Consider the following 24306-nt stretch of genomic DNA (forward strand, 5'->3'; position numbering starts at 1 on the left):
CTCTTCCCCCCCAGTCGCTCTCTCTTCCCCCCCAGTCGCTCTCTCTTCCCCCCCCGAGTCGCTCTCTTCCCCCCCCCAGTCGCTCTCTCTTCCACCCCCCAAGTTGCTCTCTCTTCCACCCCCCAAGTTGCTCTCTCTTCCCCCCCAGTCGCTCTCTCTTCCCCCCCCAAGTCGCTATCTCTTCCCCCCAGTCGCTCGCTCTTCCCCCCGCAGTCGCTCTCTCTTCCCCCCCCACTCGCTCTCTCTCTTCCCCCCACTTCGCTCTCTCTCTTCCCCCCCACTCGCTCTCTCTCTCCCCCCGTCTCTCTCTCCCTCCCCCCAGTCTCTCTCTCTCTCCCCCCAGTCTCTCTCGCTCTCTCTCTCCCCCCAGTCCCTCTCGCTCTCTCTCTCCCCCCAGTCTCTCTCGCTCTCCTCTCCCAGTCTCTCGCTCTCTCTCTCTCCCCAGTCTCTCTCGCTCTCTCTCTCCCCCCAGTCTCTCTCGCTCTCTCCCCCCACTCGCGCTCTCTCTCCCCCCCCACTCGCTCTCTCTTTTCCCCCCCACTCGCTCTCTATCTTCCCCCCCAATCGCTCTCTATCTTCCCCCCCAATCGCTCTCACCTCCCCCCCAATCGCTCTCTCTCTCTTCCCCCACTCGCTCTCTCTCTTCCCCCCCACGCTCTCTCTCTTCCCCCCCCACTCGCTCTCTCTCTTCCCCCCCACCTCGCTCTCTCTCTTCCCCCCCACTCGCTCTCTCTCTTCCCCCCACTCGCTCTCTCTCTTCCCCCCCACTCGCTCACTCTCTTACCCCCCACTCGCTCTCTCTCTTACCCCCCACTCGCTCTCTCTCTTACCCCCCACTCGCTCGTTCTCTTCCCCCCACTCGCTCTCTCTCTTCCCCCCCACTCGCTCTAACTCTTCCCCCCACTCGCTCTCTTCCCCCCCACCTGCTCTCTTCCCCCCCAGTCGCTCTCTCTCTTCCCCCCACTCGCTCTCTCTCTTCCCCCCCACTCGCTCTCTCTCTTCCCCCCCACTCGCTCTCTCTCTTCCCCCCACTCGATCTCTCTCTTCCCCCCCCAGTCGATCTCTCTCTTCCCCCCCCAGTCGCTCTCTCTCTTGCCCCCCAGTCGCTCTCTCTCTTCCCCCCCAGTCGCCTCTCTCTTTCCCGCCACTCGCTCTCTCTCTTCCCCCCAATCGCTCTCTCTCTTCCCCCCACTCGCTCTCTCTCTTCCCCCCCACTCGCTCTCTCTCTTCCCCCCCACTCGCTCTCTCTCTTCCCCCCCACTCGCTCTGTCTCTTCCCCCCCACTCGCTCTCTCTCTTCCCCCCCCACTCGCTCTCTCTCTTCTCCCCCACTCGCTCTCTCTCTCTCCCCCCAGTCGTTCTCTCTCTTCACCCCCACTCGCTCTCTCTTCTTCCCCTCCCACTCGCTCTCTCTCTTCCCCCCACTCGCTCTCTCTCTTCCCCCCCACTCGCTCTCTCTCTTCCCCCCCACTCGCTCTCTCTCTTCCCCCCACTCGCTCTCCCTCTTCCCCCCCACTCGCTCTCTCTCTCCCCCGTCTCTCTCTCCCCCCAGTCTCTCTCTCTGTCCCCCCAGTCTCTCTCGCTCTCTCTCTCCCCCCAGTCTCTCTCGCTCTCTCTCTCCCCCAGTCTCTCTCGCTCTCTCTCTCCCCACAGTCTCTCTCGCTCTCCCCCAGTCTCTCTCGCTCTCTCTCTCTCCCCAGTCTCTCTCGCTCTCTCTCTCCCCCCAGTCTCTCTCGCTCTCTCCCCCCCACTCGCGCTCTCTCTCCCCCCCACTCGCGCTCTCTCTCCCCCCCACTCGCGCTCTCTCTTCCCCCCCCAGTCGCTCGCTCTTCCCCCCCCAGTCGCTCTCTCTTCTTCCCCCCCAGTCGCTCTCTCTTCCCCAACAGTCGCTCTCTCTTCCCCCCAGTCGCTCTCTTTTCCCCCCCCAGTCGCTCTCTCTTCCCCCCCGAGTCGCTCTCTTCCCCCCCCAGTCGCTCTCTCTTCCACCCCCCCAGTCGCTCTCTCTTCCCCCCCCAGTCGCTCTCTCTTCCCCCCGCAGTCGCTCTCTCTCTTCCCCCCCACTCGCTCTCTCTCTCTCCCCCACTCGCTCTCTCTCTCCCCCGTCTCTCTCTCTCTCCCCCCAGTCTCTCTCTCTCTCCCCCCAGTCTCTCTCGCTCTCTCTTTCCCCCCAGTCCCTCTCGCTCTCTCTCTCCCCCTAGTCTCTCTCGCTCTCCCCCAGTGTCACTCGCTCTCTCTCTCTCCCCAGTCTCTCTCGCTTTCTCTCTCCCCCCAGTCTCTCTCGCTCTCTCCCCCACTCGCGCTCTCTCTCCCCCCACTCGCTCTCTCTCTTCCCCCCCACTCGCTCTCTATCTTCCCCCCCACTCGCTCTCTCACCCCCCAATCGCTCTCTCTCTTCCCCCACTCGCTCTCTCTCTTCCCCCCCACTCGCTCTCTCTCTTCCCCCCACTCGCTCTCTCTCTTCCCCCCCACTCGCTCTCTCTCTTCCCCCCCACTCGCTCTCTCTCTTCCCCCCACTCGCTCTCTCTCTTCCCCCCCACTCGCTCTCTCTCTTCCCCCCACTCGCTCTCTCTCTCTCCCCCCACTCGCTCTCTCTCTTCCTCCCCACTCGCTCTCTCTCTTACCCCCCACTCGCTCTCTCTCTTACCCCCCACTCGCTCTCTCTCTTACCCCCCACTCGCTCGTTCTCTTCCCCCCCCACTCGCTCTCTCTCTTCCCCCCCACTCGCTCTCTCTCTTCCCCCCACTCGCTCTCTCTCTTCCCCCCACTCGCTCTCTCTCTTCCAGCCCACTCGCTCTCTCTCTTCCCCCCCACTCGCTCTCTCTCTTCTCCCCCACTCGCTCTCTCTCTCCCCCCCAGTCTTTCTCTCTCTTCACCCCCACTCGCTCTCTCTCTTCCCCCCCACTCGCTCTCTCTCTTCCCCCCCACTCGCTCTCTCTCTTCCCCCCCACTCGCTCTCTCTCTTCCCCCCCACTCGCTCTCTCTCTTCCCCCCCCACTCGCTCTCTCTCTTCCCCCCCACTCGCTCTCTCTCTTCCCCCCCACTCGCTCTCCCTCTTCCCCCACTCGCTCTCTCTCTTCCCCCCCACTCGCTCTCTCTCTTCCCCCCCACTCGCTCTCTCTCTTCCCCCCCACTCGCTCTCTCTCTTCCCCCCACTCGCACTCTCTCTTCCCCCCACCTCGCGCCTCTCTCTTCCCCCCCACTCGCGCTCTCTCTCCCCCCTGTCTCTCTCTCTCTCCCCCCAGTCTCTCTCTCTCCCCCCCCAGTCTCTCTCGCTCTCTCTCTCCCCCCAGTCTCTCTCGCTCTCTCTCTCCCCCCAGTCTGTCTCGCTCTCCCCCAGTCTCTCTCGCTCTCCCCAGTCACTCTCGCTCTCTCTCTCTCTCCCAGTCTCTCTCGCTCTCTCTCTCCCCCCAGTCTCTCTCGCTCTCTCCCCCCCACTCGCGCCTCTCTCTCCCCCCCCACTCGCGCTCTCTCCTCCCCCCCTCGCTCTCTATCTTCCCCCCCACTCGCTCTCTCACCTCCCCCCCAATCGCTCTCTCTCTTCCCCCCCACGCGCTCTCTCTCTTCCCCCCCACTCGCTCTCTCTCCCCCCCGACTCGCTCTCTCTCTTCCCCCCCCACTCGCTCTCTCTCTTCCCCCCCAGCCGCTCTCTCTCTTCCCCCCCAGCCGCTCTCTCTCTTCCCACCCGTCGCTCTTTCCCCCCCCGTCGCTCTCTCTTCCCCCCAGTCGCTCTCTCTTCCCCCCTAGTCGCTCTCTCTTCCCCCCAGTCGCTCTCTTTTTCCCCCCCAGTCGCTCTCTCTTCCCCCCAGTCGCTATCTCTTCCCCCCAGTCGCTCTCTTCTTCCCCCCCCAGCCGCTCTCTCTCTTCCCCCCCCACTCGCTCTCTCTCTTCCCCCCCACTCACTCTCTCTCTTCCCCCCCACTCCCTCTCTCTCTTCCCCCCCCACTCCCTCTCTGTCTTCCCCCAACTCGCTCTCTCTCTTCCCCCCCACTCGCTCTCCCTCTTCCCCCGCACTCGCTCTCTCTCTTCCCCCCCACTCTCTCTCTCTCTTCCCCACCACTCCCTCTCTCTCTTCCCCCCCACTCGCTCTCTCTCTTCCCCCCCAGTCGCTCCCTCTTCCCCCCAGTCGCTCTCTTTTTCCCCCCAGTCGCTCTCTCTTCCCCCCCAGTCACTATCTCTTCCCCCGAGTCGCTATCTCTTCCCCCAGTCGCTCTCTCTTCCCCCCCAGTCGCTCTCTCTCTTCCCCCCCCCATTCGCTCTCTCTTCCCCCACAGTCGCTCTCTTTTTCTCCCCAGTCGCTCTCTCTTACCCCCAGTCGCTATCTCTTCCCCCCAGTCGCTCTCTCTCTTTCCCCCCCCCGCCCCCCGTCGCTCTCTCTCTTCCCCCCCACTCGGTCGCTCTCTTCCCCCCCACTCGCTCTCTCTCTTCCCCCCACTCGCTCTCTCTCCTCCCCCCCACTCGCTGTCTCTCTTCCCCCCACTCGCTCTCTCTCTTCCCCCACACCCGCACTCTCTCCTCCCCCCCCAGTCGCTCTCTCTCTTCCCCCCCACTCGCTCTCTCTCTTCCCCCGCACTCGCTCTCTCTCTTCCCCCCCACTCGCTCTCTCTCTTCCCCCCCACTCGCTCTCTCTCTTCCCCCCCACTCGCTCTCTCTTCCACCCACTCGCTCTCTCTTACCCCCCCACTCGCTCTCTCTTCCCCCCCCCTCGCTCTCTCTCTTCCCCCCCCACGCTCTCTCCTCCCCCCACTCGCTCTCTCTTCCCCGCACTCGCTCTCTCTCCCCCCACTCGCTCTCTCTTACCCCCCACTCGCTCTCGCTCCTCCCCCCCACTCGCTCTCTACCCCCCCACTCGCTCTCTCTCTTCCCCCCCACTCGCTCTCTCTCTTCCCCCCACTCGCTCTCTCTCTTCCCCCCCACTCGCTCTCTCTCTTCCCCCCCACTCACTCTCTCTTCCCCCCACTCGCTCTCTCTCTTCCCCCCCAGTCACTCTCTCTCTTCCCCCCCAGTCGCTCTCTCTCTTCCCCCCGACTCGCTCTTTCTCTTCCCCCCCCACTCGCTCTCTCTCTTCCCCACCACTCGCTCTCTCTCTTCCCCCCCACTCGCTCTCGCTCTTCCCCCCCACTCGCTCTTTCTCTTCCCCCCCACTCGCTCTCTCTCTTCCCGCACACTCCCTCTCTCTCCTCCCCCCACTCCTCTCTCCCTTCCCCCCCACTCGCTCTCTCTCTTCCCCCCACTCGCTCTCTCTCTTCCCCCCCCACTCGCTCTCTCTCTTCCCCCCACTCGCCTCTCTCTCCCCCCCAGTCGCTCTCTCTCTCCCCCCAGTCACTCTCTCTCCCCCCCAGTCGCTCTCTCTCCCCCCAGTCGCTCTGTCCTCCCCCCAGTCGCTCTCTCTTCCCCCCAGTCGCTCTCTCTCCCCCCCAGTCGCTCTCTCTCCCCCCCAGTCGCTCTCTCTTCCCCCCCAGTCGCTCTCTCTTCCCCCCAGTCGCTCTCTCTCCCCCCCAGTCGCTCTCTCTTCCCCCCCCAGTCGCTCTCTCTTCCCTCCCAGTCGCTCCCTCTTCCCCCCCAGTCGCTCTCTCTTCCCCCCCAGTCGCTCTCTCTTCCCCCCCAGTCGCTCTCTTCCCACCAGTCGCTCTCTTCCCCCCAGTCGCTCTCTCTTCCCCCCGCAGTCGCTCTCTCTTCCCCCCAGTCACCCTCTCTTCCCCCCGCAGTCGCTCTCTCTTTCCCCCCCCAGTCACTCTCTTCCCCCCCAGTCGCTCTCTCTTCCCCCCCAGTCGCTCTCTCTTCCCCCCCAGTCGCTCTCTCTTCCCCCCATCGCTCTCTCTTCCCGCCCCAGTCGCGCTCTCTTCCCCCCCAGTCACGCTCTCTTCCCCCCCAGTCGCTCTCTCTTCCCCCCCAGTCGCTCTCTCTTCACCCCAGTCGCTCTCTTCTTCCCCCCAGTCGCTCTCTCTTCCCCCCCAGTCGCTCTCTCTCCCCCCCAGTCGCTCTCTCTCCCCCCCAGTCGCTCTCTCTCCCCCCCAGTCGCTCTCTCTTCCCCCCCGTCGCTCTCTCTTCCCCCCCAGTCGCTCTCTCTTCCCCCAGTCGCTCTCTCTTCCCCCCCATTCGCTCTCTCTTCCCCCCCAGTCGCTCTCTTTTCCCCCCCAGTCGCTATGTCTTCCCCCCAGTCGCTCTCTCTTCCCCCCCAGTCGCTCTCTCTTCCCCCCCCAGTCGCTCTCTCTTCCCCCCCAGTCGCTCTCTCTTCCCCCCCCAGTCGCTCTCTCTTCACCCCCAGTCGCTCTCTCTCTTCTCCCCCCCAGTCGCTCTCTCTCTTCCCCCCCCAGTCGCTCTCTCTCTTCCCCCCGTCGCTCTCTCTCTTCCCCCCCCAGTCGCTCTCTCTCTTCCCCCCCACTCGCTCTCTCTCTTCCCCCCACTCGCTCTCTCTCTTCCCCCCTCACGTCGTCTCTATCTTCCCCCCCACTCGCTCTCTCACCTCCCCCCCAATCGCTCTCTCTCTTCCCCCCCCACGCGCTCTCTCTCTTCCCCCCACTCGCTCTCTCTCTTCCCCCCGACTCGCTCTCTCTCTCCCCCCCCACTCGCTCTCTCTCTTCCCCCCACTCGCTCTCTCTCTTCCCCCCCAGCCGCTCTCTCTCTTCCCCCCGAGCCGCTCTCTCTCTTCCCCCGCAGCCGCGCTTCTCTCTTCCCCCCAGCCGCGCTCTCTCGCTTCGCCCCAGCCGCGCTCTCTCTTCCCCCCAGCCGCTCTCTCTCTTCCCCCCGTCGCTCTTTCCCCCCCCGTCGCTCTCCTCTTCCCCCCCAGTCGCTCTTTCCCCCCCGTCGCTCTCTCTTCCCCCCCAGTCGCTCTCTCTTCCCCCCCAGTCGCTCTCTCTTCCCCCCAGTGTCGCTCTCTCTCTCCCCCCCCACTCGCTCTCTCTCTCCCCCCCAGTCGCTCTCTCTCTCTCCCCCCCAGTCGATCTCTCTCCCCCCAGTCGCTCTCTCCCCTCCTCTCCCACCAGTCGTCTCTCTTCCCCCCAGTCGCTCTCTCTTCCCCCCCAGTCGCTCTCTCTTCCCCCCCAGTCGCTCTCTCTTCCCCCCAGTCGCTCTCTCTTCCCCCCCAGTCGCTCTCTCTTCCCCCCAGTCGCTCTCTCTTCCCCCCAGTCGCTCTCTTCTTTCCCCGCCAGTCGCCTCTCTCTTCCCCCCGCAGTCGCTCTCTCTTCCCCCAGCAGTCGCTCTCTCTTCCCCCCCAGTCGCTCTCTCTTCCCCCCAGTCGCTCTCTCTTCCCCCAGTCGCTCTCTCTTCCCCCCCAGTCGCTCTCTCTTCCCCCCCAGTCGCTCTCTCTTCCCCCTCAGTCGCTCTCTCTTCCCCCCCAGTCGCTCTCTCTCTTCCCCGCCGTCGCTCTCTCTCTTTCCCCCCAGCCGCTCTCTCTCTTCCCCCCCAGTCGCTCTCTCTCTTCCCCCGTCGCTCTCTCTCTTCCCCCCAAGTCGCTCTCTCTCTTCCCCCCAGTCGCTCTCTCTCCTCCCCCCCACTTCGCTCTCTCTCTTCCCCCCCACTCGCTCTCTCTCTTCCCCCCCCACTCGCTATCTCTCTTCCCCCCCACTCGCTCTCTCTCTTCCCCCCCACTCGCTCTCTCTCTTCCCCCCCACTCGCTCTCTCTCTTCCCCCCACTCGCCCTCTCTCTTCCCCCCCACTCGCCCTCTCTCTTACCCCCCACTCGCTCTCTCTCTTACCCCCCACTCGCTCTCTCTCTTACCCCCCACACGCTTGCTCTCTTCCCCCCACTCGCTCTCTCTCTTCCCCCCCACTCGCTCTCTCTCTTCCCCCCCACTCGCTCTCTCTCTTCCCCCCCCCACTCGCTCTCTCTCTTCCCCCCACTCGCTCTCTCTCTTCCCCCCCACTCGCTCTCTCTCTTCCCCCCACTCGCTCTCTCTCTTCCCCCCCACTCGCTCTCTCTCTTCCCCCCACTCGCTCTCTCTCCCCTCAGTCGCTCTCTCTCCCCCCCAGTCGCTCTCTCTCCCCCCAGTCGCTCTCTCTCACCCCAGTCGCTCTCTCTCCCCCCAGTCGCTCTCTCTTCCCCCCCAGTCGCTCTCTCTTCCCCCCCCAGTCGCTCTCTCTTCCCCCAGTCGCTCTCTCTTCCCCCAGTCGCTCTCTCTCCCCCCCAGTCGCTCTCTCTTCCCCCCAGTCGCTCTCTCTTCCCCCCACTCCTCTCTCTCTTCCCCCCACTCCCTCTCTCTCTTCCCCCAATTCGCTCTCTCTCTTCCCCCCACTCGCTCTCTCTCTTCCCCCCCACTCGCTCTCTCTCTTCCCCACCACTCCCTCTCTCTCTTCCCCCCCACTCGCTCTCTCTCTTCCCCCCCAGTCGCTCCCTCTTCCCCCCAGTCGCTCTCTATTTCCCCCCAGTCGCTCTCTCTTCCCCCCCAGTCGCTATCTCTTCCCCCAGTCGCTCTCTCTTCCCCCCCAGTCGGTCTCTATCTTCCCCCCCCCCAGTCGCTCTCTCTTCCCCCACAGTCGCTCTCTTTCCCCCCAGTCGCTCTCTCTTCCCCCCCAGTCGCTATCTCTTCCCCCCAGTCGCTCTCTCTTCCCCCCCCAGTCGCTCTCTCTCTTCCCCCCACATGCTCTCTCTCTTCCCCCCCACTCGCTCTCTCTCTTCCCCCCACTCGCTCTCTCTCTTCCCCCCCACTCGCTCTCTCTCTTCCCCCCGACTCGCTCTCTCTCTTCCCCCCCACTCGCTCTCACTCTTCCCCCCACTCGCTCTCTCTCTTCCCCCCCACTCGCTCTCTCTCTTCCCCCGCACTCGCTCTCTCTCTTCCCCCCCACTCCCTCTCTCTCTTCCCCCCCGCTCCCTCTCTCTCTTCCCCCCAATCCATCTCTCTCTTCCCCCCCACTCCCTCTCTGTCTTCCCCCCAACTCGCTCTCTCTCTGCCCCCCCACTCGCTCTCTCTCTTCCCCCGCACTCGCTCTCTCTCTTCCACCCCACTCCCTCTCTCTCTTCCCCACCACTCCCTCTCTCTCTCTCCCACACTCGCTCTCTCTCTTCCCCCCCAGTCGCTCTCTCTTCCCCCCAGTCGCTCTCTTTTTCCCCCCCAGTCGCTCTCTCTTCCCCCCCAGTCACTATCTCTTCCCGCCAGCCGTCCTCTCTTCCCCCCAGTCGCTCTCTCTCTTCCCCCCCAGTCGCTCTCTCTTCCCCACAGTCGCTCTCTTTTTCCCCCCCAGTCGCTCTCTCTTCCCCCCAGTCGCTATCTCTTCCCCCCCAGTCGCTCTCTTTTCCCCCCCAGTCGCTCTCTCTCTTCCCCCCCCACTCGCTCTCTCTCTTCCCCCACTCGCTCTCTCTCTTCCCCCCCACTCGCTCTCTTTCTTCCCCCCCACTCCCTCTCTCTCTTCCCCCCCCACTCCCTCTCTGTCTTCCCCCCAACTCACTCTCTCTCTTCCCCCCCACTCGCTCTCTCTCTTCCCCCGCACTCGCTCTCTCTCTTCCCCCCCACTCTCTCTCTCTCTTCCCACCACTCCCTCTCTCTCTTCTCCCCCACTCGCTCTCTATCTTCCCCCCCAGTCGCTCCCTCTTCCCCCCAGTCGCTCTCTTTTTCCCCCCCAGTCGCTCTCTCTCTTCCCCCCCAGTCGCTCTCTCTTCCCCCACAGTCGCTCTCTTTTTCTCCCCCAGTCGCTCTCTCTTCCCCCCAGTCGCTATCTCTTCCCCCCAGTCGCTCTCTCTTCCCCCCCCCCGTCGCTCTCTCTCTTCCCCCCCACTCGGTCTCTCTCTTCCCCCCCACTCGCTCTCTCTCTTCCCCCCCACTCGCTCTCTCTCTTCCCCCCCACACGCCTCTCTCTCTTCCCCCACTCGCTCTCTCTCTTCCCCCCCACCCGCACTCTCTCTTCCCCCCCACTCGCTCTCTCTCTTCCCCCCCACTCGCTCTCTCTCTTCCCCCGCACTCGCTCTCTCTCTTCCCCCCCACTCGCTCTCTCTCTCTCCCCCCCACTCGCTCTCTCTCTTCCCCCCCACTCGCTCTCTCTTCCCCCCACTCGCTCTCTCTTACCCCCCCCAGTTACTCTCTTCCCCCCCAGTCGCTCTCTCTCTTCCCCCCCAGTCGCTCTCTCTTCCCCCCCAGTCGCTCTCTCTTCCCCCCATCGCTCTCTGTTCCCCCCCAGTCGCGCTCTCTTCCCCCCCAGTCACGCTCTATTCCCCCCCAGTCGCTCTCTCTTCCCCCCCAGTCGCTCTCTCTTCCACCCTTCCCCCCCAGTCGCTCTCTCTTCCCCCCCAGTCGCTCTCTCTTCCCCCCCAGTCTCTCCTCTCTCCCCCCCCAGGTGCTCTCTCTTCCCCAGTCGCTCTCTCTTCCCCCCACTCGCTCTCGCTCCTCCCCCCCACTCGCTCTCGCTCCTCCCCCCCACTCGCTCTCTCTCTTCCCCCCACTCGCTCTCTCTTCCCCCCACTCGCTCTCTCTTACCCCCCACTCGCTCTCGCTCCTCCCCCCCACTCGCTCTCTTCCCCCCCACTCGCTCTCCCTCTTCCCCCCCACTCGCTCTCTCTCTTCCCCCCCACTCGCCCTCTCTCTTCCCCCCCACTCGCCCTCTCTCTTCCCCCCCACTCACTCTCTCTCTTCCCCCCCACTCGCACTCTCTCTTCCCCCCCACTCGCTCTCTCTTCCCCCCCAGTCGCTCTCTCTCTTCTCCCCAGTCGCTCTCTCTCTTCCCCCCGACTCGCTCTTTCTCTTCCCCCCCACTCGCTCTCTCTCTTCCCCACCACTCGCTCTCTCTCTTCCCCCCACTCGCTCTCGGTCTTCCCCCCCACTCGCTCTCTCTCTTCCCCCCACTCGCTCTCTCTTCCCGCACACTCCCTCTCTCTCTTCCCCCCACTCCCTCTCTCCTTCCCCCCCCACTCGCTCTCTCTCCCTTCCCCCCCACTCTCGCTCTCTCGCTTCCCCCCCACTTGCTCTCTCTCTTCCCCCCCACTCGCTCTCTCTCTTCCCACCCACTCGCTCTCTCTCTCCTCCCCCCCAGTCGCTCTCTCTCCCCCCAGTCACTCTCTCTCCCCCCCAGTCGCTCTCTCTCCCCCCCAGTCGCTCTCTCTCCCCCCCCAGTCGCTCTCTCTTCCCCCCCAGTCGCTCTCTCTTCCCCCCCAGTCGCTCTCTCTTCCCCCCCAGTCGCTCTCTCTTCCCCCCCCAGTCGCTCTCTCTTCCCCCCCAGTCGCTCTCTCTTCCCCCCCCCAGTCGCTCTCTCTTCCCCCCCCAGTCGCTCTCTCTTCCCCCCCAGTCGCTCTCTCTTCCCCCCCAGTCGCTCTCTCTTCCCCCCCAGTCGCTCTCTTCCCCCCAGTCGCTCTCTCTTCCCCCCCAGTCACTCTCTCTTCCCCCCGCAGTCGCTCTCTCTTCCCCCCCCAGTCACCCTCTCTTCCCCCGCAGTCGCTCTCTCTTCCCCCCCCAGTCACTCTCTTCCCCCCCAGCCGCTCTCTCTTCCCCCCATCGCTCTCTGTTCCCCCCCAGTCGCGCTCTCTTCCCCCCCAGTCACGCTCTATTCCCCCCCAGTCGCTCTCTCTTCCCCCCCCAGTCGCTCTCTTTTCACCCCCAGTCGCTCTCTCTTCACCCCCAGTCGCTCTCTCTTCCCCCCCAGTCGCTCTCTCTTCCCCCCTTCCCCCCAGTCGCTCTCTCTTCCCCCCCAGTCGCTCTCTCTTCCCCATCAGCCGCTCTCTCTTCCCCCCCCAGTCGCTCTCTCTTCCCCCCCCAGTCGCTCTCTCTTCCCCCCCAGTCGCTCTCTCTTCCCCCCCCAGGTGCTCTCTCTTCCGCCAGTCGCTCTCTCTTCCCCCCCATTCGCTCTCTCTTCCCCCCCCAGTCGCTCTCTCTTCACCCCCAGTCGCTCTCTCTCTTCCCCCCCAGTCGCTCTCTCTTCTCCCCCCCCAGTCACTCTCTCTCTTCCCCCCGTCGCTCTCTCTCTTCCCCCCCCAGTCGCTCTCTCTCTTCCCCCCCACTCGCTCTCTCTCTTCCCCCCACTCGCTCTCTCTCTTCCCCCCCACTCGCTCTCTGTCTTCCCCCCCACTCGCTCTCTCTTCCCCCCCACCTCGCTCTCTCTCTTCCCCCCACTCGCTCTCTCTCTTCCCCCCCACTCTCTCTCTCTCTTCCCCCCCACTCGCTCTCTCTCTTCCCCCCCCACTCGCTCTCTCTCTTCCCCCCCCCACTCGCTCTCTCTCTTCCCCCCCACTCGCTCTCTCTCTTCCCCCCCACTCGCTCTCTCTCTTCCCCCACTCGCTTTCTCTCTTCCCCCCCACTCGCTGTCTCTCTTCCCCCCCACTCGCTCTCTCTCTTCCCCCCCACTCACTCTCTCTCTTCCCCCCCCACTCACTCTCTCTCTTCCCCCCCACTCGCTCTCTCTCTTCCCCCCCCCGCTCTCTCTCTCTCTTCCCCCCCCCCACTCGCTCGCTCTCTCTCTCTTCCAACAACAACATGCCCTCGAAAAGCCTCAGCACCGCCGGGCACCCCCAGCTAGTACTATATAATTTTACTCTTACACAAAAGCTAAAGAAGGATTGTTATGAACTGTGTTCCCCTGTTTAACTGTATCCTTTAGGGAAGCATTGTACACTCTACAGTACAACATCCGTTCATTCACAAATGTCAAGCACTGGCCATGGATGCAACTGTATTTCAAGATCAAACCTCTTCTGAAGAGTGCTGAAACTGAAAAGGAAATGGCGAATATGAAAGATGAGTTTGAGAAAACTAAGGAGGCACTTGTCAAATCTGAAACACGAAGGAAGGAATTAGAAGAGAAAATGGTGACTTTTGTACAGGAAAAGAATGATCTCCTACTCCAAGTCCAATCGGTAACAACGTTCACAGTCTTAATATAGTAAATTCTGTATACAAATGATAAAAACCATAGCCTGGTGTAATTCATTGTCTAATTTTTTTGCAGGAAGTTGAAACTCTGGCAGATGCGGAAGAAAGATGTGAAGGACTGATTAAAAATAAAATTCAACTGGAGGCTAAAGTGAAGGAAGCTAATGAAAGATTGGAAGATGAAGAGGAGATAAACGCAGAACTCACAGCTAAGAAGAGAAAACTGGAGGATGAGTGTTCAGAACTGAAGAAAGATATTGATGACTTAGAGCTCACATTAGCCAAAGTTGAAAAAGAAAAACATGCCACCGAGAACAAGGTATGAATAGGTGATTTTTATATATAATACTTATACAACTCATGAAAGGAATTTCATACCTATTTACACTTCATGACATTCTTCTATATGTTTTGTTTTTGGTGAACATAGGTGAAAAACCTCACTGAAGAGATGGCTAGTCTCGATGAAAACATTGCTAAAGTAACAAAGGAAAAGAAAGCCCTCCAAGAGGCCCATCAGCAGACTTTGGATGACCTCCAGGCCGAGGAAGACAAAGTCAACACTCTAACCAAAACAAAGACTAAGTTGGAACAACAAGTTGATGATGTAAGTGTTCTTTAACAGAACAAGGTCAAATGGGTTTGAGCATACGGTCATTGTTTGAAGCAAATTCTGATAAAATATTATTTTTTCCTGAAAAGCTCGAAGGCTCTCTAGAGCAGGAGAAGAAACTTCGCATGGATCTTGAACGCTCCAAGAGGAAGTTTGAAGGCGACCTGAAGCTGTCACAAGAAGTCACAATGGATTTGGAGAACGATAAGCAGCAATTGGACGAGAAGCTAAAAAAGTCAGTCATCTTATTGTTTGTTACCATCCCTTTGCTTGAATTTTGAACCCACCTGTCCTGTTAGCATATAGAACTTGTTTTTGCAGACATTGACTCTTCCGTCAGAGGATTTTTATTAACTTGAGCATGTGGTCTTGTAGAACTTCTGTGATTGAACTAGTACAAGAGCACTGCTTGTAGAGAGTAATATGGTGTTAACTCAGGAATTAAGGTTCTATTTTAAATGTCCTGCAGCTATCACATAATTTATTGCCTCAGCATGTCTGTGAAAATAAACAGGTTTTGTGTAAGTTCATTAATAATACAGAAATTTGGTAATTGAGTAGTTCAACTTAATTTTTCGCTCTTATTATTAAAGGAAGGAATTCGAAATCAGCCAGCTTCAAAGCAAAGTTGAAGATGAGCAGGCTTTGGCTTCCCAGCTGCAGAAAAAGATTAAAGAATTACAGGTGATGTATAGGTCTCATGAAATTATCGATTCTACCTTTGTAAATGTTATGTGCATGAACTGATGTTACTTGTTTTAAGATCGTAATCAACGCATATTTATTTTAAGGCTCGTATTGAAGAGCTTGAAGAAGAAATTGAAGCTGAGCGTGCCTCTCGTGCTAAGACTGAGAAACAGAGATCTGATCTTGCTCGGGAACTTGAAGAGATCAGTGAGCGACTAGAAGAAGCCGGCGGTGCAACTGCAGCACATATTGAAATGAACAAAAAACGTGAAGCAGAATTTCAGAAAATGCGCCGCGATCTGGAAGAATCTACCCTGCAGCATGAAGCCACGGCCGCTGCTCTTCGTAAGAAGCAGGCTGATAGTGTAGCAGAACTTGGGGAACAAGTCGACAACCTGCAACGTGTGAAACAGAAACTGGAGAAGGAAAAGAGTGAGCTGAAGATGGAAATTGATGACCTTGCTAGCAACATGGAATCTGTGTCTAAAGCTAAGGTGCAGTTCTGAATGTTGTTAAACCCTACTCCTTCATGTAATTATCTTTAATTAATAATTGTTGTCCATTTGGTTTCACATATTTTGAGAATTGAGCATTTTGGTTTCAGGGGAATCTTGAGAAGGTGGCCCGGTCTCTTGAGGACCAAGTCAGTGAACTGAAGACCAAACACGATGAACATCAACGTTTGATCAACGATTTATCAACTCATAAAGCACGACTTGGAACAGAAAATGGTATTTATCAGTTGCATAACTATTTATTGTTCAAGCCAGAAAATACTATGTTATTTTGCAACTTTTTTGCTTGCAACCTCTTCTGATTTGCAGGTGAACTGAATCGCCAGGTAGAGGAGAAGGAAGCCTTGGTATCGCAGCTGACAAGAGGTAAACAAGGATATACTCAACAGGTTGAGGAGCTCAAGAGGCAGCTGGAGGAAGAAACAAAGGTATCAGAATAATTTAAGTAAATCATCCATATTAATTTCTTCAAATTTCAACAATATCAAATATTACATTTTGTCATGTGGTTGTGCAGTAATTAACTTAAGATGTTACCTTTGGAAGTGGAAATTTTTCTATTCACCGTGACCATAAGCAAAGTATCACAGTTCAGTAACGCACTAATAATCAGCAATATTAACAATTATTACATCATCCAACTTGGTAATTATTTCAGGCTAAAAGTGCCTTGGCACATGCTCTGCAATCCGCCCGCCACGACTGTGATTTGCTCCGTGAGCAATATGAAGAGGAACAGGAGGCAAAAGCTGAGCTCCAGCGTGGCATGTCCAAGGCCAACAGCGAAGTTGCTCAATGGAGAACAAAATATGAAACTGATGCAATCCAGCGCACCGAGGAACTGGAGGAGGCCAAGTATGTGATAATAAAATGAGAATTTGGCTTCATACAACATGTTCTGTGAGATGATGTTATTACAACATTTTTGGTTTTGTACTTTTCAGGAAAAAACTTGCTCAGCGACTGCAGGATGCAGAAGAGCACATTGAGGCTGTGAACTCCAAATGTGCTTCATTGGAAAAGACAAAACAGAGATTGCAAAATGAAGTGGAGGATCTTATGATAGATGTGGAGAGGGCAAATTCAGCAGCAGCAGCTCTTGACAAGAAACAGAGGAACTTTGACAAGGTAAGAGCATGTTGTGTCATTGTTTCCCTTTCTCTGTCATTCTAAAGACAGTTCCAATGCCAATTTCAGATTGATATTAAGTAATTTTAGCTGTGGATAGATACAAGGGATTAGACCTGATTCTTGAATGGACTAACACCAAGTGTACGAGGCCCCTCCAGGTACCTATCTAATAACATTTAAGTTTCACAATGGGTGGAGTGTAATTCTCTCTTCCCCAAAAGGCTGTGGATGCTGGGTCAATGGAAATTTTCAGTACAGGTTGACTATCTCTTATCCGAAAACCTTGGGACCAGCTGTGTTTCGGATTTCAGAAATTTTTGGATTTCAGAAGGTATTATGAGACTGGGAAACTCTGAACATTAAATTAATTTGCTAATTAGTATTTGTATTTAATATAAATTTTTAAAAGTTCAGGCTACCTCTTGCGACTGTTCTGTGTCTCATTCCCCTTCCTGCTTCTCTGTGCTGCCGCTCCCAGTCTGTTTACAGCTCCCCCTGCTCCGTATCTGAATTCCTTGACTTAGCGGGGGTCTGGGGCTAGACTGCCGCCGCCAGTTGTGGGAAAGCCGGATATCAGCTGACTCCTACGCTAAGCTGGCCCGCAAATCAGGTCAGAAAAGCATCGGCCGCGTCGGGTCAGGTTTGGCGCCACTCGGGTTATGTCGTGCGCACGACTTACGCTCCACAAAAAAACTTTCGGTTTTCATCGGTTTTCGGTTTTCAGAAGTGCGGATAAAGGATAGTCTACCTGTACTGAGATCGATAGATTTTTGTTTGATAAAGTTACCAAGGGATATGGAGAAAAGGCGGGTAAATGGAGTTGAGGTACAGATCAGCCATGATCTAATAGAATGGCAGAACAAGTTCCAGAGGCTGAATAGCCTACTCCTCTTCCTATGTGTGAAAACAAGTTTAAAATGTACTCAGACTGTGCATTGGATCTCCTAGGCACTTTAAAATTCAGTCCCCTGCTCTGACCTAACAAAATATAGTTATTGGGAAGCAGACCTTTGTGCATCCATTTAAACATGTATGCATGAAGTTCTGTTGTGACAGGCAGAGTATGAGTTGCAGCCCAAAGTGTAATTCCAATCTTGAAGTTGAAGTCTGCACTCCATACTTTCCAGCTATCATCTCACATTGGTATTGAGGTATAACTGCATCCTCATGTTTCATTTGTAACTTTTGCAATTGTACAATAAAGATTCTGGCAGACTGGAAACAGAAATTTGAGGAAAGCCAGGCTGAACTGGAAGCAGCTCAGAAGGAATCCCGCAGTCTCAGTACTGAGATCTTCAAAATGAAGAATGCATATGAGGAATCTCTGGATCACCTTGAAACTCTTAAACGCGAGAACAAGAATCTGCAGCGTAAGTTTTAAATGTTTCTCGTCATTTAAATATTTTAAAATGTTGATATTATTAAATTGGTATGTGTTTACCTTGGAGTTAAAACCCATAGTAAAATCCCATTCTTGCCCACTGCGCTTCATACTCTCCAGGAATCAGTCTCACATCAATAGTATAATTGCACCTTTATATTTCTTTTGTTATCTTAGTTTCATCACAACTGAAATAGGTATAATTTTTTTTTCATAAAACAGAGGAGATCGCTGATCTGACTGAGCATCTGGGTGAAAGCAGTAAGGCCCTCCATGAGCTAGAAAAGGCAAAGAAGACAGCTGAGCAGGAGAAGGGTGAAATTCAATCGGCTCTGGAGGAGGCAGAGGTAAAACTAATAATTATTTTAGCAGTAAACATTAGAACTCGAAATTTAGATCAATAGTATCTGTCAAATGGTGTAACGGATTTGCAACAATAGTCTAGTGCAATGGACAGCTTTAAAAATTGATTGAAAGATCTAAAAGGCATCAGTTCCAAAGGAATACACTAAATGGTCGAAATCATATCCACAGAGAGTAATTTATGGATGATTTTGCCTAACCATAGTTTACTTTACTTTGGAATAACAGATAAATGACTGGATTTATATATTGTCATTTATGACTGGTTACTATAGCTTTGAGCCAGGTAAATGGATTACTATTTTTGCACTTCAAAATGATAAGCTTTTAAAACTCAAAAGTTATAATTCTTTTTCTTCCATATTCACATTAGGAGGCTAACATTAGATTGTAACCCGGAAGTGGCAGAAGTATATGGTTGTGAAGTTTCAAACATTTTCTGGCTACTTACAGTAATAATGGCCCTGAATTTGCGGTGGGAGGCTTCCCGCAGGGAAATGCTTCTGATCCGCAAATAAAATGTCTGCGTACCTGGTGGTCCAGGAGGTACGGAGATTCACAGTTCTGGACCTCTCCGGGTACCATTGGGTAGAGGCCCCCGTATCCCAGGGGTGCATGGTGTTCACAAGCACCCCTGGGATCACATGGGCCAGCCCAATGAATGAATGAAGGGAATCCCCATTCATGCTTATGGGGATTCCGTATGTACTGAATCTGCATAAGCATGAATGGGAATACCCCAAAAATACATTTAAACATCAAATAAATACATTTAAAAGTTACATATTTAAAATTAATTAAATATTTAAAGCAAAAATTTAATTTTTGACAAATAAATTTAAATGTTTTAAAGGGGCTAAAAATAAACTTACCTTATTTTCCAGGTTTTTTTAATGTAGAAATGATTGATAACATTAAAAAAAACTCTTACGCTGGTAAAAGCAGGCCTTCCACCTGCTTTTGCCAGGCATAAGAATTTTACGGGCACTCGCTGGGCAGAAGTTGGGCAAATAGCCCAACTTTCTGCCCATGGATGCCCTTTCCCCGAGGATGTGTTGGATTTGTCAAGAAGATTCTTGACAGGTCGTAAGTTCCGGGTTTTCGTGCATACGCTTCACATGCCTAAACCCGGAACTTGCGTGGCCCTTATGGGCGCATACGAGGTGTGTAGGGGCCGCAAGTTACGGCCCAATATTTTCATATTCACAACAGGTTCTTACATTATGAAAATGTCTCAAAGTGATTAACACAATGAATTACATTTTGGAGTGCAACAACTTATTATGTAAGCAAATGTGCCAGTAGTATTGTAAAAACAACAATGGGATGAATGACCAGGTATTGATTGGTTGCTGGCATTTTTGGACAAGTACTGACTTTATATCAGGACCTCAAAAGACGTCATCTTCAACATCATATTTCTGTATTATGGCCTGGATTTTCCTTATCATCTGGGATCCCACCAGAATTGGGGCGAGGTGGAATTTCTGTCTCCTGGTCCGTCACCACTGTAAACCTGTTCTATTTCCCTGGGATGGGGTTAATTATATATTCAAGGTGACCTCCCAAGACTTATATCAATCCTCAGTGCTAGTGTGCTCTGAGTGGAAGGGAAATCAACTGCAGCAGCATTTCATTCACTGAAGCTTCTTAAAGGGTTAGGCTGGAGAAACTGGGCAGCCTCGCAAAGTGTGAAGCTGTTGTTTCAAAACATTGTCCAGGGCAAAGGCTGGAAGTAGAAGAGCACAGCGGAAAAAAAATAATTCCTTGTTTGATGCCCTATTTAGGCCTCTTTGGAACTTGAAGAGAGCAAGATCCTCCGTATTCAGCTAGAACTGAACCAAGTAAAATCTGAAGTTGACAGGAAAATTGCTGAGAAAGATGAGGAAATTGATCAACTGAAGAGGAACCACCAGAGAGCTGTAGATACAATGCAAAGTGCCTTGGAGTCTGAAGTCAGGAGCAGAAATGATGCTTTAAGAATCAAAAAGAAAATGGAGGGCGATCTAAATGAAATGGAGATTCAGTTGGGACATGCTAACCGTCAGGCTTCAGAAGCTCAGAAACATCTCAGAAACCTGCAGGGTCAATTAAAGGTCTGTATAATAGTGCATTTATTTCGGATTTACAGTTAATTTTAAACTAGCTCTAAATATTGTACAATCATCTGTCAATTATGTAAATGGCATTTTCCTGTGACCTATCTTAATAGAAAAGTTCAGGAATTATAATTTGTCAGCAGTTTTAGATCACTCAAACTACTTAAGATTGCACTAAAAAGTGTATTATGCTAATTTATGCTAATATATGAATATTACAGTTTACTATATCTGCTTACAAAAGATTTCTACCTTCTAAATAGGACACCCAGTTACACCTAGACGATGCTTGCAGAAGCCAGGAAGACTTAAAGGAGCAATTGGCCATGGTTGAGCGCAGAAGTGGTCTGCAGCAGGCTGAGATTGAAGAAATGAGAGCAGCACTGGAACAGACAGATAGAGCTCGCAAAATCGCTGAACAGGAGCTTATTGATGTCACTGAGAGGGTACAGCTGCTGCACACTCAGGTTTGTCCACACACTAATGTCAATTTGGACCAAATAGACACGGAGGCTATATCTACAGGGAGGCTGGGAAGATGCGGGTGAGGTCACAAACAGCCAAAGAACTCCCCAAAGTTGGGGACGCGAAGGTCCTGCCGAACTTAATGGCAGAATCTCATTAACACTTCTTAGCTCCGTTTCCTGCCCAGCTGCCAGCAAAATGGACAGCCTGGCTGGCTGGCGGGAGGGATCACCAGCGACAGGAGCCTTGGAGACGGTCCCTGGCAATGGCGGGGAGAGGCCCATGACTGGAAGGAGGAGAGGCCTTGACCAGGAAGGGAGGCCTGTGACTTGGAGGTGGCAGAGGCCCGCGATCGGGAGGGGGGAGAGGCCCCTGATCGCGAGGTGGAAGAGGTTGGCAATCCGAGCCAGGGAGAAATCGACAATTAGGGCTGTGGGGAAGAACCCACCGATCATGAGGGCTGGGGAAAGGCTGGCAATGGGGGCGAGGGGGGTGGGTGAGTGGGGTAGGGGAGGCCAACATTTAATGCTGGGGGAGGCCGAAGGCTTCCTTGAGGGATGGAGGGAGCACTCCTGCACTTTCTGTCTCACAAGGAGTGCTGAAAGAGGCACTTGAGAAGCCGGCAGCTTCTGCCCCCCTTTCACTGCTGAGTTTCCAACCTCTGGGAAACCTGAGCAGCAACAGTAAATTTTAAATTGGGATCCCAATTGCCTGTTGTAGGGGTTAATATCGAGGCTGCAGTCTTGTTTTTTTGCAGTTTATCCATTCTACAAAACATCTTCTTACAAATTGATTCTTGCAGAACACAAGTCTCATCAACACCAAGAAGAAGCTGGATTCTGACCTGAATCATCTCCAATCTGAAATGGAAGAAACAATTCAGGAATCAAGAAATGCTGAAGAAAAAGCAAAGAAGGCTATCACAGATGTAAGTCAGAAGTTATCTTAACTATTTATTCATATTATTACAAATACTGATTGTCTCACTTCAGTTACTTTGTTGGGATTATTTCGAGCTTGAGCTGAATAATGATTTCCCCAATTACCTCACCGTTATAAGGCTGCCATGATGGCTGAAGAGCTGAAGAAGGAACAGGATACCAGTGCTCACCTTGAACGAATGAAGAAGAACCTCGAGCAGACGGTGAAGGACCTGCAGCATCGTCTGGATGAGGCTGAGCAACTGGCAATGAAAGGAGGAAAGAAACAGCTCCAGAAACTGGAGTCTAGGGTAAGCATCAAGATTGTGTTCTTGTATGCTGCAAGCTGAAGCTTGTGAATATGTTGAGGCTTTAGCAACAAAATACGGAACATAATAATTTAAAAGGCAATATGAAACTTGCATGGATGTAAAGCAGTTAACACCATTTGGTGACTGGTTTAGGTGCGCGAGCTGGAAAATGAACTGGAAGCTGAGCAGAAACGAGGCGCTGATGCCGTCAAAGGTGTTCGCAAATATGAAAGAAGAGTCAAGGAACTGAGCTATCAGGTATTGTACAGTTTATAAACTCGTTATTTAGAGTGGCACACCACTGTGGCAACTAGTAGTAATCATTATTTTTACTAAATATCAATATAAATGTTGCCTCTTTTGCTTTATTTACAGTCAGAGGAAGACAGAAAAAATGTGCTGAGGCTGCAGGACTTAGTTGACAAGCTGCAGATGAAGGTTAAAGCCTACAAGAGACAATCTGAGGAGGTTGTAAGTAGCTGAGGAACTAATTGATCTAAATCGTTGTGAATGCTTTTAATCTTCTTTATATTTGTCATCAGGTTACAAAGCTTATCATTATTTAAGACTATTGTAACCAGAAGGGACCCTAGAATATGGCGTTCAGAACTCCAACCATAAGTAACAGAGCTTTTCCATTTATTTTCATCTTCCACTTTCTAGTGCAAAGAAAATTTTCAGTTTACATCATGAATTTATTTTCCATTGAAATTGGCTGTTTTAAAAGATTCACACATGGTTCCTGAAATCCTTTCTGAAAATCAAAATAAATTATATCCACTGGGTAGACTTTAGCCACTACATTTTCAAAGAATTCTAGCAACAAGAGAGGTCTGGGTCCCTCTTGTTCTTCAGGGCAACACTGGTAGCATCCTGTGTGATGTCCTCAAGCAGTTTTCCCAGTACAGATGTTAGCTTATAATTTCCAGATTCATGTCTCACTCCTCCTTTGAATATCAAGAGTGTACTTTGTCTCATCCAGAGTCTAAATGCAGTTTTTATGGAACTTGTGAAGATATTTATGACGTCCCACCTATTGGCCCAGAAATTCGGGTCTCCACGGGTGAGTACGCACGGGGTACTCACCCGTAGGCCTGATGGAAGTGCCAGTTTCCTGCATGCACTGCGCATGCGCGGGAAACCGGCACTTCCGTCCCTCTGAACGAAGAGGTTCAGAGGTCGAACGCGTGCGCGGGGGAGGCTGCGCGTGCGCATCAAACTTTGTTTTTTTTTACAGGTTTTCCCGGGAGGGTAAGCCTGCAGAATTTAGAAATATAAAAAGCAGGCGTAAGGCTTGCTTTTTACAAGGTAAGTGGTGAATTAATTAAAATTAAAACATTTTTTCCACAGGTTTATTATTTTTAAATACTTTAAAGGAAGGTAAGTTGATTTTTAGCCCCGTTAGAAAATAAAATTATTTTTTTCAAAAATTTAAATTATTGTTTAAAATAGTTATTTCATGCAATTTATAGCTTATTTAAAAAATGTGATGACTTTAAAAAAATTATTTGAAGATTTAGTGCTATTTTGGGGCCGTAGTATTTATAAGTCTTGACATCACTTCCTGTCAGACTTATGAATGGAGCATTCCCTGCTCCAATTGGCTGCCCATGGCCCACGTGATCCCAGGGGACGCATCGAACTAACTGCGCCCCTGGGATACGCAAGCACTGCGTGCCGGCAGCTGGACCAGGCCCCGGATCGGAATTCCACGGGAGCCCACAGCTCAACGGCCGGCGCACAAGGTAAGTGCAGATCGGGGGCTTGCACCCGTGGGAAGCCCCCGACCCGAATTTCTGGGCCATTGCCTCTTTCGTTTCATTAAGGAATGTATGTTGTCTCCCATCTAGCCTGTAGACATTTTGGGGTAAAACAGGTGCAGTGTAGACATTTTGAGGTAGAAATTACACCTCATAAAATGGGTGCAGTGTAGCCCATTGTCTGAAAAATATTGGTCCCAAAAACAGGCATTAGCTCCTTTGCATATGTTAACAAGGGGCTGTAAGGGTTCAGGCAGCTCAGAAAGTGAATATGCACTCCTTCTCCAACTGCATGTAAACTGAAGTCCCATATATAAAGGATAATATTTAAACGCACTGCACCACGCAATGCCTATCAGTGAGTAAAGACCTTCATCCAATCTTGGCTTGATTCGAACTCAAGTGCCAGACGCAAAAGAACAATCTGCTAAACTAGTCCACTATCCAATCTTCTCTCACAAACAATAAAAAGCTGGTTAATAGTTGGACTATAAACCTCAAAATGTGTAGATCACAGTACTACAACTGTTCATCAACCCTCCAAACACATAATGGCTTTTGGCTAAAGTCAAAAAATTTGTGAACAATTCATACTTTTACTATCCTAGTATCACTTTACATTCTCCTATTGTCAACGTGCTTGCCTGCAATCTGATCATTTCTTGTACTGTATTCTCTTTAGGAGGAGCAGGCCAATGCTCACCTGTCCAGGTTCAGGAAGGTGCAGCATGAACTGGAGGAAGCTGAGGAACGCGCCGACGTTGCAGAGTCTCAAGTCAACAAACTTAGAACTAAAAGCCATGACATAAATATCAAGGTACAGTACATGCAACTGATTTTAAAATTGAATAAATAATACAGCTCAAGAAACACTTACAATAACTAAAATTATTGGTAAAGATTTCCATTGTTAATCAGAATATAAATAATATTTTAAAAGCAGTCTTTTCATTATTTAACCATTTGCATTTTCTTTTTATCTATTAGGCTGCCGAAGAGTAGATGACAATCTGAAATGGTCCAAAGAAGAAATCCACAAAATGTGTATTTCATTGTAACATAGTTTTAGAAATGTAGCGCTGTCAATAGAAATAAAAATGCAACTCTGAAAAATGGTTCTTTGTCATCTATGTTTTTTAGATGATTCAATAATCATACTAGGAACAAAAGTGATGCACAGAACGACTCCAATAAAGTTACATTGTGAACAATAGTTTAGTATGACTGTAAAAAGGAGAAACTATTAGAATGGTGCATATGAAATCTTGTTAATCAAG

General features: G+C 53.1%; 1 protein-coding gene across 1 annotated transcript in view; it reads left to right on the forward strand.

Annotated features, from left to right (window-relative positions):
• LOC147102670 (myosin-4) overlaps positions 1-24046 on the forward strand; it is a gene marked incomplete at its 5' end in the record, with an annotated part of 28708 nt that extends 4662 nt beyond the window's left edge. Inside the window, 20 exons of the mRNA XM_085964099.1 lie at positions 12513-12768; positions 12861-13103; positions 13215-13391; positions 13487-13632; positions 13991-14081; positions 14189-14578; positions 14689-14815; positions 14909-15027; positions 15258-15454; positions 15544-15727; positions 16935-17100; positions 17334-17458; positions 19262-19570; positions 19837-20040; positions 20841-20966; positions 21099-21269; positions 21423-21527; positions 21645-21740; positions 23712-23846; positions 24017-24046. Of these exons, the coding sequence (XP_085820225.1) occupies positions 12513-12768; positions 12861-13103; positions 13215-13391; positions 13487-13632; positions 13991-14081; positions 14189-14578; positions 14689-14815; positions 14909-15027; positions 15258-15454; positions 15544-15727; positions 16935-17100; positions 17334-17458; positions 19262-19570; positions 19837-20040; positions 20841-20966; positions 21099-21269; positions 21423-21527; positions 21645-21740; positions 23712-23846; positions 24017-24031 (3382 nt within the window). The remainder of the gene's footprint in view (positions 1-12512; positions 12769-12860; positions 13104-13214; positions 13392-13486; positions 13633-13990; positions 14082-14188; positions 14579-14688; positions 14816-14908; positions 15028-15257; positions 15455-15543; positions 15728-16934; positions 17101-17333; positions 17459-19261; positions 19571-19836; positions 20041-20840; positions 20967-21098; positions 21270-21422; positions 21528-21644; positions 21741-23711; positions 23847-24016) is intronic.
• Positions 24047-24306: the final 260 nt, after the last annotated feature.

Source organism: Somniosus microcephalus, chromosome 21 (assembly GCF_052327205.1).
Source record: "Somniosus microcephalus isolate GS21.2 chromosome 21, FLI_Smic_1.0, whole genome shotgun sequence".
NCBI lineage: Eukaryota > Metazoa > Chordata > Chondrichthyes > Squaliformes > Somniosidae > Somniosus > Somniosus microcephalus.